We start from the raw sequence: 17,771 nt of genomic DNA, 5'->3' as shown, positions 1-17,771 counted from the left end.
ACAGTATAATAAAACCTATAATAGAGATCTACAAGATTTTTGGCCAGTGCAATGGCATGAAAGTGCCTTAAGTGTGCGTGTGTTTATGTGTGTGTGCACAGGCACGAGCAAGGGAAGACTTTTGGAAAGAGCATGCTGAGGCCAAGTCTTAAAGAATTAGCTGGAATGAATCAGACGAAAGGTAGAAAAGGATCCAAAGAAGACATATAGATGGTAAACATACACATGAAAAGATGCTCAACATCACTCATCTTCACTAATGCAAATCAAAACCACACTGAGGGATCACCTCACATCTGTTAGAATATGACAAGAAATAACAGATGTTGGGGGGAATGTGGAGAAAAAGGAAGCCTCATACTCTTTTGATGGGAACGTAAATTGGTTCAGCCACAGTGGAAAACAGTGTGGAGGTTCCTCAAAAAATTAAAACTAGAAATATTGTACCATTCAGTAATTCCACTACTGGGTATTTACATAAAGAAAAAGAAAACACTAATTTGAAAAGATATATGCACCTCTGTTTATTGCAGCATTGTTTACAATAGCCAAGATATGGAAGCAACCTAAGTGTCCATCCATAAATGAATGGATAAAGAAGATACGGTGCATAGACACACACACACACACACACACACACACACACACACAGACACACACACGGGGATATTACTTGGCCATAAAAAAGAATGAGATCTTGCCATTCACAACAACATGGATGGACTTAGAAGGTATTATGCTAAGTGAAATGAATCAGGTAGATAAAGACAAATACCATGTGATTTCACTTTATGTGGAATCTAAAACACAAGCAAAGAAAAGGCAGAACAGACCCATAAGTACAGAGAACAAACTGATGCCTACAAGAAGAGGGGAATGGGGGAACAGGCAAAATGAGTGAATGACAGTAGGAGATACAGGCTTTTAGTTATGAAATGAATAAGTCATGGGGTTGAAAGCTACAACACAGGGAATATAGTCAATGCTATTGTAATAGTGTTATATGGTGACAGACAATAGCTACACTTGCGAGCAGAGCATAACATATAAACTTCCTGAATTGCTGTGGTGGACACCTGAAACTAATGTGACATTGTGTGTCAACTATAATTTAAAAAGACGGAAGAGGAGATATGAATTTCAGACTGAGAAGACAATAACTTATCTATAAATATTTTAATACTGTTTTTCTTTTGACTTATTAAAAATGTTTACTCTTTAGATATGGTTACAGGCATTTGCGCACATATTTATACAACATATTGATCAAGCATATTTTGAAACTTCATTTATGTTTGGAAAGTGTGAGGGCTTTCATAAAAATAACACATGATAAAAGTTAAAATGTTACTTTCAACTGATGTTTAAGTTGCCTGCCTGTAATGGTAATAATACAATTTAGCTGTTAGACTAATTCCAAAGTTAATTCCAATTCCAAAGTTAATTCTATAGTAGTCCTAGTTTCTTTGCTAGTAATTCTTTCACAGTGGCAGTTCATTAAGCCTCAAAATGTATAATCCTTTCCTAGTGGAAGTGCTCTAATACCAAGTGTTTTATGTCCCATACAGAGCCAGTGGGATAAGTTTAAATGCCCTTGGAAACTCTCGACTAAATTGTTTCTTCTAGAAATATTGAAATTCTAATTAATCACTCACTGTCAAACAAAAAACAAAACAAACCAAAAATGGGTGTTGAAACTCTTTGATACATAATGGTACTTCTTTCTGTCCCCCAAACGTTACCTGTATTATGAGGATAAAATCTCCACTATTGTAAAGGTCTAAGTCAAGACAGCAATTTGCCAAATGATCACTTTATCAAATTATATACACCCATTTTGTTTATACTAATTGCTCACAGTTTATACCAATTTATAGTTTGCTGAGGCCTCACTGTTTAATGCATTTAGAGAATGAGCACATCAGTGTCAAGAGTTTTGTAAACGTCCACTAAATAGAAGCACAAAAGGCCGTGGAATAGATTGAAAAATGGTAAATATGTATCAAATTTGGTGAGTTGATCTTATATTTCTTTATAGTGATCTTTCTGGGCGGTGTGGAAGGTTTTGCCTTTCCTGGGAACTAGTTTTTTTCCCTCTGTAAATTATTACCTAATGTAATTTATATAAATGTTTCTTTTATCTCATCTCATTTTTGGCATCTCATTTTTGGCACACTGGCACAGTTCTAGAACACTCAGCTTCCTTTTTTAGAAATATTTGTTTGTTTTTGGGGGGCAGGGGGAGACAGAGAGACAGAGAGACAGAAAGAACGAGCCGGGGAGGGGCAGAGAGAGAGAGGGAGGCAGAGAATCTGAAGCATGCTCCAGGCTCTGAGCTGTCAGCACAGAGCCCAATGTGGGGCTTGAACCCATGAACCAGGAGATTGTGACCTGAGCTGAAGGTGGACACTCAACCAACTGAGCCACCCAGGCGGTCCTAGAACACTCAACTTACCCTAAGATGTCGCTGAAGTTGTTATGCATCTGAGAAGAGTGAATGAGGACACAAAATGTGAGAGCACTTCAGGCCCAATTGCTTCATGCACTACCTGAAGCTCTTCCTTCAGCTCCCATTCAAAAAAGACCGATGCACTAACAATACGTCAGTGACTGGTATATACTGAAATAGGTTGCTATGCTTCATTAGCTTTCTACCCCAAATTTCAATGGCTTAAAACAACAAAAGTCTTAAAAGGTTTTTATTTTTTGCTCATGCTACCCATCCACTGGGTTGACAGAGGAGCTCTACTAACCTTAGTCATTCAGGGACTCAGGCTGATAGAGCAGCCACCATTTTGGACATTGCTGGAGAGAAGAGAACTCTGGAGGGTACCAAGTGACAAACTCTGTCCCAGACACATGGTACTTCCAGTCACAGTGCATTTACTGAAACTAGGCATGTGTTCGCACTTAACCACAGGAGGGTCTGAGAGTAGAGAGAACTGGAAATATTTGGCACACAACATTAATGATTACCACAATTGTATTGAAAAGGTATTGACTCGCTGGGTTGTGTACCTGAAGCTAGTATTGTACTGTATGTTGGCTAACTAGAATTAAAACAAAAACTTAAGGGGCGCCTGGGTGGCGCAGTTGGTTAAGCATCCGACTTCAGCCAGGTCACGATCTCGTGGGCCGTGAGTTCAAGCCCCGCGTCGGGCTCTTGGCTGATGGCTCGGAGCCTGGAGCCTGTTTCCGATTCTGTGTCTCCCTCTCTCGCTGCCCCTCCCCCGTTCATGCTCTGTCTCTCTCTGTCCCAAAAATAAATAAACGTTGAAAAAAAATTTTTTTTTTTAAATAAAAAAAAAAAATTAAAAAAAAAAAAAAACTTAAAAAAAACCAACAACAACAGAAAATGTGTTGAAAAGCAGTTTTGGCAAGAGCAGAGATGACCTCAGCAGAAATGGAAAAACAAGGTGAACAGTGCTGGGTCACAGTGTTGGCTATTCCATGATTGTTGATACTTCTCTTTCCTAAAACTGTTTTCTAATTCAATTCGCTTCAACTCAATTAGGTTCAATTCAACAAATATTTAATAAATGCCTTAGAGTGTGAGACACCTGGCTATACAAAGGTGGGCAGAAGCAAAACTATAGGTATCACTATTTTTTTTGAACTCAGGCTATGTTGGGGGTTGCCTTAAGAGAAACTAACAAAGCTTTGACAACGAGGCTAAATCAGACCTAATTATATAGAGGCATTAGACTATAGTAATAGTGTGGACAGGTACTGAGTTAATTGGTATATTTTTAAAAGTTAGATGCCTTCTTCATACCATTTACTAAAATATATTACAGATACATTTGACATATGACACCAAAGGCAAAAGCCACAAAAGCAAAAATTTATAAATTAGACTTCATCAAAATAAAAAACTTCACTGCTTCTAAGAAAACCATCAAGAACATGAAAAGACAACTCACAGAATGGGAAAAGTTTTTTACAAGTCATATGTCTGATAAGGGATTTCTGTCAAAAATATGTTTTAAAAAAACCCTCAAATTCAGCAATAAAAGGACAACCTAATTTTAGAATGAGCAAAAGATAGGAACAGACTTTTGCAAACAAACAAATAAAATATATATAGTAAAACCTTGGATTGTGAGTAACTTGTTCTGTGAGTGTTCCACAAGACGAGCAAACATTTCTAACAAATTTTAACTTGATAAACGAGCGATGGCTTGCAATACAAGTAGTATGTGATGCCGAACGTCACATGATCACAAATGAACCAATGGTTCTTGAAATTTGCCTTGATATCCAAGTGCTTTGGATTACAAACATGTTTCTGGAATGAATTGTGCTCGCAAACCAAGGTTTCACTGTATATGAAATTGTCCAGTAAGCACATGAAAAGATACTCAATGTCATTAGTCATCAGAGAAATGCAAATCAAAACTACAGAGAGATACCAGTTCACACTCACTGGGTTGACTATGATAAAAAAGATAGACAATAACAAGTGTTGACAAAGGCGTAGAGAAATTGGAACCCTTGTACATTGCTGGTGGGAATGTAAAATGATGCAGCCACTTTGGAAAACAGTTGGGCAGTTCCTCAAACTTACATACAGAGTTACCATATGACCCATCAATTCTACACTTAGGTATATATTCAAGCAAAACGAAAACACATTCACACAAATACTCATACATGAATGTTTATAGCAACATTCATCCCCAAAAATGGAAACAGTCCAAGTGTCCATCCAACTGATGAATAGACAAAATGTAATATGTTTTTACACACGGCATATTATTCAGCCATAAAAAGCAATGATAGTGATACGTGTTTCAACACACATAAACCTTGAAAACATTATGTTAAATAAAAGAAGCCTCACACAAAAGGTCACATATAGTACGATTCCATTGATACAAAATGTCTACAAAAGACAAATCCATAGAGACAGAAAATTAGTGGTTGCCAGGAGCTAGGGAGAGAATGGAATGGGATGTGACTACTTATGGGTGTGGGATTGATGAAACAGTTCTGGAACCTAGTGGTGATGGTGGCACAGCCATGTGAAATACGACACCAATTGTATTAATAAAATGCATATATCTACATCTGTATTTACATATACATACATCCTGATGGTGTAGATAACAAGTGATTTTTTACTCTTTTTGTGTCTTTTTCTGTTTTCTCTCTCGCCACCACCACAGAGAACATACATTACCTTTGTAACTTAAAAATGAAAACCTCCTAGAATCAGTTCAAATCAAATTCAAAAGCTGAGATCTTGCATTCTCCTAATAATCTTTTAAGTAACCCATGGCAGATTACATTCATATGAAATTCTAGAATAAACAAAACTAGGTTGTGTTGGGAAAAAAAAAAAATCTGAAGAACAATTGCCTCTGGAGGGGTGGGGGCAGGGACTAAGTGAAGTCATAATTTTCTGAGGTGACAATAAGGGTCTATATGGAGATGGGGATTGGGTTACGCAGGTGTATGCATTTTTCAAAAGTCAGGGCATCTACACTTAAGATTTGTGCATGTCATTGTAGAGTTTTACATTTAAAAATCCAATAAACAGGGGCGCCTGGGTGGCTTAGTCGGTTAAGCGTCCAACTTCAGCTCAGGTCACGATCTCATGGTCCGTGAGTTCGAGCCCCGCGTTGGGCTCTGGGCTGATGGCTCAGAGCCTGGAGCCTGCTTCCGATTCTGTGTCTCCCTCTCTCTGCCCGCGCCCCCCCCCCCCTTTCATGCTCTGTCTCTGTCTCAAAAATAAATAAACGTTAAAAAATAAAAAATAAAAAACCAATAAACAAATACTGAACTCAAGTTAATGTTAGGTATGCTTAAGTATTCAGGGCAAAATGCAATTTGAGATATACATTTTAAAAATAAGGTAGATTAATGGATGAATAGAGAGAATAGCAGGATGGACACATGACAAAGGAAATATAGTAAAATGTCAATGGTAGAATCTAGGTGGTGGATGTGTGGGTGTTTGCTTTTATATTTGAAAGTTTTCATAATAAAACATGGGGGAAGAAGAGACCCGATATAAAGCCGTCACTATTTAATATCCTTTTGACTCCCCAAACTCCATTTTACTTGTCTCTCTTCTCACTGTTAGGTATTTCCACTTGGTTGTGGAATTAATCTGCAGCCCCCACAGGTCATTCTTCCCTTCCTTGTTTTTAATAAGAGTGACAGCATCTCTTCTAGTCATGTGCATTTCTCAGGATAAAAATCATGTTTCTTTCCCTCCTTTCTCTCATACCCTCTAATCCAGGCAAGACTTACATTCTAATTTTCATTTTATGGTATTTCACTTCTTTTCCCATTAGCACCACCTTAATTCTGCACCAATTACCTGCCATTTCCATGGAGAAATAGACTGGTATAGCTAAGAAAATAATTTGCATGTAATTTGATGCTCTACTTTTATATGCATGCTATAAAATGGTTCTGATAGAATACTGTGTTAGACTTGGTTATTGTAAGTCTTAAAACTCCCACATTCTAGCCTCACTTCCTTTTAGTTTATATTCTAATGATTTGAAACCGGTTGGAGATGATTTACACACACATGTAAATCACAGAAATCAGAAAAATAAGACTTCTGTACTATGTTTGGCTTCTATAGACAACTCGTCCTGCTAAATAAACTATGCTAAAGTCGTCAGTTACCATCTTGTCAGATATCTTACACCAGTTCTATCATGTTATTCTGCAGGCCCATTTTGCAAAATATTTATCTTGGAAAACACTTACCATTACATGCCCCATGGGTACTTCATTAACTTTTTTCCCCCTGATGGCTATACTAGCAGGCCGTTGGCAACATCAACCTTAAATTTTTCCCATTTTAAAATAATTGCAGTGAAGATGTAGCAATTTGGGGCCTCACTTATCTGTATCTATATATTGAAATGGAACAGAGTTTTAGTAGGAAGACCGTGGCTCTGTCAGAAGCATTCCCTGCCCCCCAACGGGAATATGTAACAGCCATATTTTTGAGAGACTTCATTGTTTTTTGTTTGCTTATTTTGAGAGAGACAGAGAAAGCGTGAGGGGGGCAGGGACAAAGAGAGGGGAAGAGAGAGAATCCCAAGCTGGCTCTGCTTGGGCTCGAACTCACAAACCCTGAGATCATGACCTAAGCCGAAATCAAGAGTTGGACTCTTAACTGACTGAACCCTGCAACATATTCTTTTAACAATAGAGCTTTTCTGGGAGCCTGGGTGGCTCAGTTAGTTAAGTGTCCAACTCCTGATTTTGGCTCAGGTCATGATCTCATGATTCATGGGTTCAAGCCCAGAGTCGGGCTCTGTAATGACAGTGGGGGGCAGGAGGACCTGCTTGGGATTCTCTCTCCCTCTCTGCCCCTCACCCACTTTTCTCTCCCTCTCTCTCTCAAAAATCAATAAACATTAAAAAGAAAAGAGTATGTTGGTACTGTTCATTTGATTGGCAGAGCACAGGGGCCTTTTGAAGACCTTCAGTTCTTTGAACGTTGTTGGCCAATTCTCTATCAAAAAAAAAAAAAAAGCTCATGGAAATTGCTTTAAAAATATGCAAGCCATTGGTTCTTCCTGATATTTTAAAGTCCATCTTTAGGGGAGCCAGATCATCAGGGAGCTATAGAACTGGTCTCTAGTACAAGTTTTCAGCAAATTGTTATTTGGTCATGTGCCGTTAGTTTACCATGCATGCATTGATGTGTTGGTATTATCTACATGTATTGATAGTATCTACAGTTGACCCTTGCACAATGTGGGGCATCGGGTACTGACCCCATGTGTAACTTTTGACTCCCTCAAAACTTAACTACTTACAGCCTTACTGATAACATAAAGTTAACATGTATTTTTTTAATGTTATATGCACTATATACTATATTCTTAACAATGAAGCTAGACAAAATTTTATTAAGAAAATCACAAGGAATAGAAAATACATTGTACAGTACAGAGCTGTATTGTACTTATACAAAAAAAAAAATTCACACGTAAGTGGACCCATGCAGTTCAAACCTGTGTTGTTCAAGGGTCAACTGTATAAGAAAATGACTTAAATTCCTAATTGTATGCATTTACTTATAGCTACAAATTATTGAGTGCTTAGTCTATCAAGGCATCATGTGTCATTTAAATTTAATCCTTCCAAACATCCCTTGGAGTAAATATCATCTCTATTTTACAAGTCAGGATACTGAAGCTCAGACAGGTTACACATCTTGTAAATGGCAATAATAGGGTTCAAACCCAAGTTTATTTGATTTTTAAATCGGTGGCCTTATCCATTAGGTAGCCTACAGGAAAATTCCCCACTATGTCATACTATGTACCTTTAAACATCTGTGTAAGTATCTTGAGGAGAACTTTTATTTTTGATTTTATTCCTGGTTTTATTCTTTTTCGTTACTTTCATCGTCATACTTATTTCCTCAACTATTTACTTTTATGCCATTGTAATAATGTTTTTAATAAATTGCCTAAAATCCTTTTGGACTTATATCCCGCTGAGGTGTGAAGAAAAAGAAATGAAAAAAAAATAACCTACTGAGATCCTCCAATAATTACTTTTATTTAATGTTGGCTGGGTTTTTCTCATGTTGACTTTATTAAATTTTCAGGTTTATGTTTTAGTGTACATGCTGCTTGAGTTATGAAATAACTGAGGAAAACCTGCTTTAAACTGTTCTCTGGCGCTTCTTACCACAATGAACAAATTTTAGCCTGGGCTTGCACAGTCAGTACCTATTTAGCCTCGGTACAGATAATCAGATGTTTGCAGAAAGAGAGGGAGTTAAAAGTAATGAATGAAAGTTATGGTGGAAATTCCATTAGCTTGCTCCTGTCCTTGACTGGAACAGGGTATGGCACAGTCTGCAGGATCCCTGAGCTATACCAGCTCTCTTCACTGTCCTTCAGTCTAAAATCTTAAAGGTATTTCTTCTCTCCATTAGAAGGTACAGGTGATTTCCTAATGGGAGTCACCATTCTTTTTTTCTTTTTTGTCATTCTTAGAAGCTCCTCTTCTAAACCATGCTCTTTTCTAGCTGGCTCAAGGTCCTCTGTGTTCCTGATGACCTGGTAGCAAATGGCCAAAGAGAACATTCTGCCTCCCTGGTTTCAAGTGATTTTCTTGGGAATGCGACTTTCCCACTTGCTCCCTGGGCTCTTGGTGGCGTTGGGGTGCCAGGTTTTGTGATCTCATCACATTTTTTCACTCTAGCGATGCTTTTGTTGTTGAATCTAACTGTTCTTTGTTTTGCTGTGTTTGATCAGGGAACTCATCTTACACTTGTAGCCACCTTTGCCTTTCAGAATTGCTTTGCTGCTAACAATTTCAGGGTTTAATTAGCTGGGATACAGAAACCATTTCCCACTTAAATTCCCAGACAGTGATTTGGTAAAATGAGATCTCCTAGATTTAGGGTAAAGATGGAGGAGAAAGAAAAACAAATTAGGTATTATTTCATGCTAGTTGGGTATAATTATGTGAGAACACTCAACGTTTCACTTCCTTATTTCAGGATTCACATCATTAGTGCAGCTCAAGCAGAGATACACGAATAAGAGAGATAGGAATAGGAGAAACTGTATACATACTCTTTGAAAAAAAAGTTATTTCAAATTATACACACATTGAAAAAAGACTAGGGCAAGGATTTATTATTTGCTTGCTTTTTACATCATATTAGCTCCTTCAGCTAAGATGGATTTCCCTCATAAAATAATGCAGTTCTCTCTCGTGAATTTCTTCCTCTTTCAGGGATTCAGAGTCAAGATTTGTAAGAAAACTAGTGCGCCTGGCACCGAAGGCTTTTATATAAAGTTTGTCCAATTGAGTATTTGGAAATGGAAGGATCCTGGGAGGAGACAAAACTATTAATGAAAAGGTAACAGGCAGGTTAACTTTCTACCATGCCAACACTCCAGTGACTCTGCAGAAAGTTCTGCCACTTACATTTCCCCCTCATATAATTCATATTTAGAAAAGATTTCTTCCTTACTAAACAAAGTGAATTTATTAAAAAATAATTCAGCTTCTGACATATATGTATAGTAACATACAAATGACAAATTAGAAGACCTGATCAACACGAGATGACAATGGTGTTCTGGCAAAGACAAATCCAATGATGAAACTATACCAGGTAAATCTATGATTTTCATAAATATTTTCCCAATTTTTGAATACAGATTCTCATTAATGGCTCTCTGGGTTCAAGGGACTCAAAATAGAGAACACCTGTAAAGAAAGCCAAGAGGGCAAGGAAACCATAAGGAACAGAGAATCTGGGGTAAAGGAGGAGGCTATGGGCCTCCTCTCTTTGGCATCCTCACCAAATTATCCACAAGTTTTTCATATTGGGTATTTCTTGTGTATGTTGAAAGTTTCCCACTAAAGTCATGATCCACGACCAAGTTTCAAGTCCAAGATGGTCTCTCAAGGTTACAACAAATATTTCTGTGACACCAATGAGTTCATTTGTGATTGGTTAAATAGAAAAATGAAGTCAGTACAACATGGAGTTGTTCTGGTTCCTTGGCATGGGGTTCTGGGAGAGCAGAAGTAAAATTTTCACCTTCAGCAAAAAAGGAGAAAGTTCTCAGTCATTGCAGCTCTATTTTTAGAGAAATAAAGAGTGTCTGCACCTGTGGTTTTCCCCAGAGAGGCATGCCCCCAGTCCTGCATGACTCTGGGCCCCAGCAGGTTGCACTTCCTCCGGTGCTCAGAGCTCCTCTTGTACCTCCTTTGTTCAGAATTCAGAAGCAAATACTCCCATTTTATTGTTTTTGTGCATTTTTAACATCTCCTGGGACAGCCTCCACCACATGTTCAACTACCTGTCTGCCTGGCTGTTCAGGTTGTCTCTGGAGGTACAAATTACAGTTTTTATCAGCACTTTGGTTACAAAGATGTACAAGTTTTGAGAGGTTTATCCCTAAGCTTACTTTTACTCTAAGCTCTGTTCTTATTAATGAACATTTTTTCAGAATGATCATTTTTCAGGAACATGTATCTTGTGTTAATGTAGAAATCCTGTACTTTACACTTAGTGGATACTTAATAAATGCTGACAGATGATTTATAATTAATTAACTATATCACAAGAATTTTAAGAAGTGAGTCCAAGGAATGACTGTGTTGACAATGAACCAAATTATAGGAATTTAGCAAGATCATCTGACTTCCCTAGACTATAAAATTTTCAAGTTATTTTAATTTGTATGCTATATGTATCACTACTGTTTTAGAGAAACAGAAGCTAACTTTTCAATTTCAAAGACTGATGAGCAATCATCCATTAGCTCTTGAAGTTGAATAACAGGAAACTGTACTTGTTTTTCAAACCACTTGGCAACTGTAAGAAGCTGCTGGTCACAAAATGCACGTCCGATAAACTGTAGTCCTACTGGCAACCCTTGGTTTGAGAGCGCCACAGGGACACTCACCGCCGGCAATCCTGAAGAAAACAAGGAAACCCACGAATTGATTAATTCTTCATCGTAAGAAGTGGACACTTCTGCTTCCCAGTGCTCGTAGGTACAAGACAGATGAGGTTAAAAAAATAACAAAAATTGTATGATATACGTGCTTCTGTACCTTCCTTTGCTCACTTAACAATGTATCTCAGAGGGGCGCCTGAGTGGCTCAGTTGGTTAAGCATCTGACTTCAGCTTGGGTCATGATCTTCTGGTTCGTGAGTTTGAGCCCCACATCAGGCTCTCTGCTGTCAATGCAGAGCTGGCTTTGGATCCTCAGTCCCCCTCTCTCTCTGCCCTTCCCCTGCTCACACACATGTGCTCTCTCTCTCTCTCAAAAATACACATTAAAAAAAAAATATATATATGTATATACGTGTGTGTGAGTGTCTGTGTGTGTGTGTGTGTGTATCTTGGAAATCACTGTGTATCAGGTCACAAAGACTTCCTTCATTCCTTTTTATAGCTGCATAGCACTCCATTATGTGGTTTGTGCCATAATTTATTCACCTATCTTCAATGATTGGGCATGTGGGTTGTTTTCAGTATTCAGCTATTTCATACCATGCCCCGGTGAATTACCTTGTGTACATGTTTTTTAGTATTCTTGAAAGTTTCTCAGATGAAAAGGGATTGTTTCATCAAGTGATAAATGCATATGTAATTAGACATTGCCAAATTCCCCTCCAAAAAAGTTGTATTATTTTGAACTCCCATTGGCAAAATGCTTTTTCCCTGACAGCCTTACTGATCGAGTATGTTGTTGAACTTTTGAATTTTGGCCAATTTGTTATATGAGAAATGGTAGCTCAGGGTAGTTTTAATTCCAGGTTTGGGGCAGAGAAAGTAAAAGATCCTGGGATATCTTGTTATGCCATAAAATAAGGAAGTTTTTAGAAATTAATGGGGATAGGTCTAAGGGATATATGCAACTTGAAAGGGCTCTTGTTGGCCAAATTTGGGACAATTTGAACATCAAAACCAATAATGACAGTAACTGTTTACAATACATTGAATTGAAAAAAAGGGAAAGCTATTCTTTAGAGAAGACTGCCAGCTAATATATATAGAAACAGAAAAATCAACATTTTGTAATTCTCTAAGAAATAATCAACAGATCTAAAACTGGGTTCAACATTATTGGGGCACCTGGGTGGCTCAGTCGGTTAAGTGCTGACTCTTAATTTTGGCTCAGGTCATGAGTGGTTCGTGAGATGGAGGCCCCCATGGGGCTCCGTGCATGGAGCCTGCTTGGGATTCTCTCTCTCTCTGCCCCTCCCCTGCTCATGCTTGCTCGCTCTCTCTCTCAAAATAAATAAACTTAAAAAAAAAAAAAGATTGTTGGGGAATAGGATGTTCACACAATCTCAAAGTATCAGCTCCCCAATTGGTTATAATTGATAAAAGGAACAATGTACCTTTACAAGGAAAACATCTGGCAATTTTCTCCTTAACCAAGGGATCAACTTAAAGTCTCTAAAAGTGGAACAAACTGACATGAACTGTTTCCTGACATGAAGAGTATATAGTATTTCTGCAACAGTTGTTTGACTCAACCGAATCATGAGGAAGCAATCTGACAAAACCAGATTATGGATGGGACATACTATAGGGCAAGTGCACTAGACTCTTCAAAAAAAGTCAATGTCAATTAAAAAAAAAATTTAGAAGGTGGGGGATTTCTTATCAGAAACTATGCAGACCAGAAGAAAGTAGCATAACATTTTTTAAGTGCTAAAGAAATGTCAACCCCAAATCCTATATCCAGTGAACATAACCTTTAAACATGAAAGGAAACCAAGACATTCTTAGAAAGAAAGTGAAGAGAATTAGTTGCCAGCAGACCTACCCTAGAAGAAGAGCTAAAGGAATTTAAACAAAAAGGATGTGATAAAATAAAGACTCTATATGCCAGCGAGAAATGAACATAGTAGATAAAAGTATGGGGAAATAGAACAGGCTTTCCTTTTCTTGAGTTTTCTACATTATGTTTGATGACTAAAACAAAAATTATGACACTGTCTGATGTAGCCCTAAAAAACAAAACAAAACAAAACAAAAAAAACCACCAAAAACATAGAGAACTAGGGGATTGTTCTAGATTGTTTTAGATTACATTTGCTAGATAAGCAAACGTAATATATCAGGGGAAAAAACAATTTTATAAAAGACATTTTTGGTACAATTGAGAAAATGTAAATATGGACTGTCTGGAATATTATTATATTCATGTTAGTTTTCCTAGATATGATAACGAAATTGTGGTTATGCAGGAGAATGTTTGTATTTTTAGAAGATTTATGCTAAAGTATTTAGGGGTGAAGTATCATGATGTTGAAACTTTCTTTCAAATTATTCAGCTAAAAAAAAGTGTGTGTGTGTGTGTGTGTACAGAGAGAAAGAGAGGAAGGAGAAATTAAATGAGGCAAAATGAATGAATCCAGGCAAAGGACATATGGGTACTCATTATACCATTCTTTCAACTTTTCCACAGGTTTGAAAATTTCCAAAGTAAAGTTAAAATTATGCTATTAAGGGGACTGATTCTGAATATGCATGTGCATGGTGGGTCACGTGCATGCATGCCTAAACATTACACACACCACACACATACACACATACACGCACCCCTAAACATTCTAGAAGGACAAACTGTTGCCTTCAGAGAACAATGTAGTTAGAATCTAAGTTAAAGACCAGATGCCAGTCTAAAAACTTAAAGAAAACCAGAACATTCCTAAAGGATCCTCACCTGCCATATTTACAGCCTGTGTAAAAATATCATCCTGGGCGCTTCGCGTCCTGTTGTCCTCTTTAATGAACTCCAGGTATGGCACCGCCTCACTCAAGGTGGTGGGGGTCAGCAAGACATCCACTCCAGAGTTAAAAACATTCACAAAATCATTAGCAATGAGCCGTCTCACTTTCTGTGCTTTGATGAAATAATTTGCATAGTTTCTGTGGAAAAAGATGATATTTTAAGGATTTTTTTTTGTTATTTCTTTGAATCAATTTTCATGTATAAGGCTCGTTAAACAGTGACTGGATTCTTGACCTTTATAAGCAGGCACCGCTGAGATCCCTAACAACACACAAAAATGATTTTTGTTCAAGCGTGCTGTTATTCTAAAAATCTGTATCAGGAGCTTAATCAGAATTCACTGCTAGATACAATTCTACACATCTAATCACAAAATATTAACATTTCCATGGACATCCTTAAACCAGAACATTTATTTTCAGGTGAAAAAAAAAAAAATCAAGTGCATAGCAGTCAGATGACTTTTCCAAAGATTACATGGATTGGTGGTGGTAAAGGAAAGACCAGAATTTAGGTCTTTGGAGGCTTATTTGAATTTTCCCTTCATTAAAATGTCTTATTTCACCTGTAGTATAATGATAACTCATTATTATAAGAATTTGAAATTTTTCAAAATTCTAATATGCCATCATAATTAGACACAAGGAGACAGGCTCTGGAAAGATAAACTGGAGTGTCTGCAATTCTGTATTTTATGGATAGGAACACCCCCCAGAATGGGAATCTGAAATTCATGAAAAGATGCTTACTCTACTGAAAAGATTAAGAATTAGCCAGCTACAAAAGTGACTATTAGTCAATCATGCAAAGAAAGGGAAAAATAAAGTACTCTTTAGATCCTCCTGAAGTGAATTAAGAAAGGCTGGCAAAAGTACCATTTTTAAACTTCAGTTTTCTCACCTGTAAAAATGTATACAACTACTCCAGTCTTACTGAGGACCAAATACAATAAAGACAAAAATGTGCTATAAGAATCCTATAGGGGCACCTGGGTGGCTCAGTCAGTTGAGCATGCGACTTCCGCTCAGGTCATAATCTCACAGTTGGTGGGTTTGAGCCCCACGTTGGGCTCTGTACTGACAGCTCATAGCCTAGAGCCTGCTTCAGATTCTATGTCTCTCTCTCTCTCTCTCTCTCTCTCTGCCCCTCCCCTGCTCACACTCTGTCTCTCAAAAATAAATAAAAATGTTAAAAAAAATAAAAAAAAAACCCAATCCTATATAAATATATCAAATGCCCTTACTATCATTGGACCACAGGGTCTATAGGGAGATAAATGCAAGTATCACCTATAATTTGTACAATAATAACACTTGATGGCTTAAATAATGTCATTAATAGCATCCCCCAAACCTCAATTTTATTAAAACATTTTTTGTTTTCTATTAAACTTTTTCCTACTTTAAATATGGTTCAAAAGCAGAACTTCTGCTTCCATTAATGATAGAGTAACAGGGATAAAATTTACCCTGCTATAATAAACAATTAGAAAACTAGGCAAGGGGCACCTGGGTGGCTCAGTTGGTTAGCGTCTGACTTCAGCTCACGTCATGATCTCACGGTCCATGAGTTCTAGCCCCGCGTCGGGCTCTGTGCTGACAGCTCAGAGCCTGGAGCCTGCTTCGGATTCTGTGTCTCACTCTCTCTCTGCCCCTCCCCCACTCATGCTCTGTCTCTGTCTCTGTCTCTCTCTCTCAAAAATAAATAAACATTAAAAAAAACCACAAGTTTTTAAAAATTGAGGATCCCAACATTTGTGTGTGGGGATTATATTTATAAATATTAGGGTCTAGAAATAGACCCTAATCCACTTTCAACTCAGGTCATGATCTCACGGCTCATGAGTTTGAACCCTGTGTGGGGTTCTGTGCTGACAGCTCAGAGTCTGGAGCTGGCTTCGGATTCTGTGTCTCCCTCTCTCTCTCTGCCCCTCCCCTGCTCATGTTCTGTGTCTATCAAAAAATGAATAAACGTTAAAAAAAAATTAAAAAAGAAAGAAAACTAGGCAAAATAAAGCAACCATTTTCAGATACTACACAACAGGCATTCAAGAGAGGGAGTTCAGAACTGCCTGGAGGCAGTTTCCAGGCGTCAGCTCAAACGGGAGGAACCTATGCAAGTTTCAGGGGGCAGTTGTCAGAAAGTTAAAGAGACCAAGATTGGAAGTTCAGGGAGGCCAAGACAACTGGAACGTGTAGGGAAGAGTACTGAATAGGAAAAGTAGCACACAGAGAGGGCTCAAGAGATCTGCAGTGAGCCCTCCAGTCTTTGGCTGAGTACTGATCTGTGCTTGTAGGAGATGAAATTCTCAAGCTGGGGAAAGAACCACTGAAAAATCAAACAATTCCAAGAGCTCATATAGGGCTAGAAATAGTGTGTGTTCCTAAGAGCCAAAGTGGAAAGACTTCATAATACATGAGGCGTCTGGCAGAAGCTTCAAGGGTATTGCCTACAGTAGAGGTAAATTATCCTAAACTAAAGGCCATTTTGGACTCATCCTAGCAAAGCATTTTTAAAAGGAAGTCCTGAAAGGATCCAACAGATTCGAAATAACTACATCCCAGAACAAAGCCCAACACTGTTTAAAGGAATACAACAAAAATCCAGCAAATGACAAGGTAAAAGTCACAATGCCCAGTCATGCTAAAAAGCAGAAAATAAGACCCAAAAACTAGGGCAATCAATATAAAGACATCCAGAAATGACAGAAATGTTGGAATTAGCAGATGAGAACATTAAAGCAGCTACTGTAAATACGTTCATATGTTCAAGAAGATAGAGGAAAACGAAATGATGAAGGAATTGAAGAAATAAAACCTACTTGGAAGTTCTAGGAATGAAAAATACAAAATATAAAAACAACACTGGATGCGACAGCAGATGATCAGTGATTCTGAAGATATGAATAGAAACTATACAAAAAGAAGCATGCTGGGGTGCCTGGGTGGCTCAGTTGGTTAAACATCAGACTTCGGTTCAGGTCATGATCTCAGGGTTCGTGAGTTCAAGCCCTGTGTCAGGCTCTCTGCTGTCAGTGCAGAGCCAGCTTCAGATCCTCTGTCTCTGTCCCCCACCTCTGCCCTTCCAACACACACTCTCTCTCAAAATAAACACTTTTTAAAAAATAAAAAAAAACAAAACGAAGCGCAAAGACTAAAAAAGAGAGAAAGAAACTAGGATGGAGCCATTAGTGTTCTTGGATGACGTCAAACAAATTAACACACATACAAACGGAGTCCCAGAAAAGGGGGAGAGCAGAAAAAATATTTTAAGAAATAATGGCCAAAATTTTTCCAAGTTTGATTAAAACTATAAACCCAAGAAGCTGATCCAAGAAGCTAAACAAACCCCTAAACAAGAAGAAATATGCAGAAAACCACACCAAGGGACATCACAGTCAAATTCCTGAAAACTAATGATAAAATCACCCACAGGTGGGAGGGGAAAAGGTTATACACAAAGGAATAAAGATAAGAGTGACTACAGACTTCTGAGAA

General features: G+C 37.9%; 1 protein-coding gene and 1 long non-coding RNA gene across 3 annotated transcripts in view; both read right to left on the bottom strand.

The window, feature by feature from the left end:
- Positions 1-2,685: 2,685 nt before the first annotated feature.
- On the bottom strand, positions 2,686-4,133 carry LOC123608800. Its single transcript, XR_006717451.1, has 2 exons — positions 3,330-4,133; positions 2,686-3,068 (listed from the first exon to the last, which is right to left on the bottom strand). It is a non-coding gene; the product is annotated as an uncharacterized LOC123608800 (long non-coding RNA).
- Positions 4,134-9,608: 5,475 nt separating this feature from the next.
- The window catches only part of QRSL1 (glutaminyl-tRNA amidotransferase subunit QRSL1), a 31,354-nt gene continuing 23,191 nt past the window's right edge, over positions 9,609-17,771 (bottom strand). For both annotated transcript variants that reach the window (XM_045499180.1, XM_045499181.1), the window contains 2 exons: positions 14,206-14,411; positions 9,609-11,434 (listed from right to left, as the gene is read on the bottom strand). In XM_045499180.1, the coding sequence (XP_045355136.1) occupies positions 11,214-11,434; positions 14,206-14,411 (427 nt within the window). In that variant the 3' untranslated portion in view covers positions 9,609-11,213. The remainder of the gene's footprint in view (positions 11,435-14,205; positions 14,412-17,771) is intronic.

Source organism: Leopardus geoffroyi, chromosome B2 (genome assembly GCF_018350155.1).
Source record: "Leopardus geoffroyi isolate Oge1 chromosome B2, O.geoffroyi_Oge1_pat1.0, whole genome shotgun sequence".
NCBI lineage: Eukaryota > Metazoa > Chordata > Mammalia > Carnivora > Felidae > Leopardus > Leopardus geoffroyi.
The sequence above is the reverse complement of the archived record's forward strand: the minus strand, read 5'-3'. Positions and strand labels throughout refer to the sequence as shown.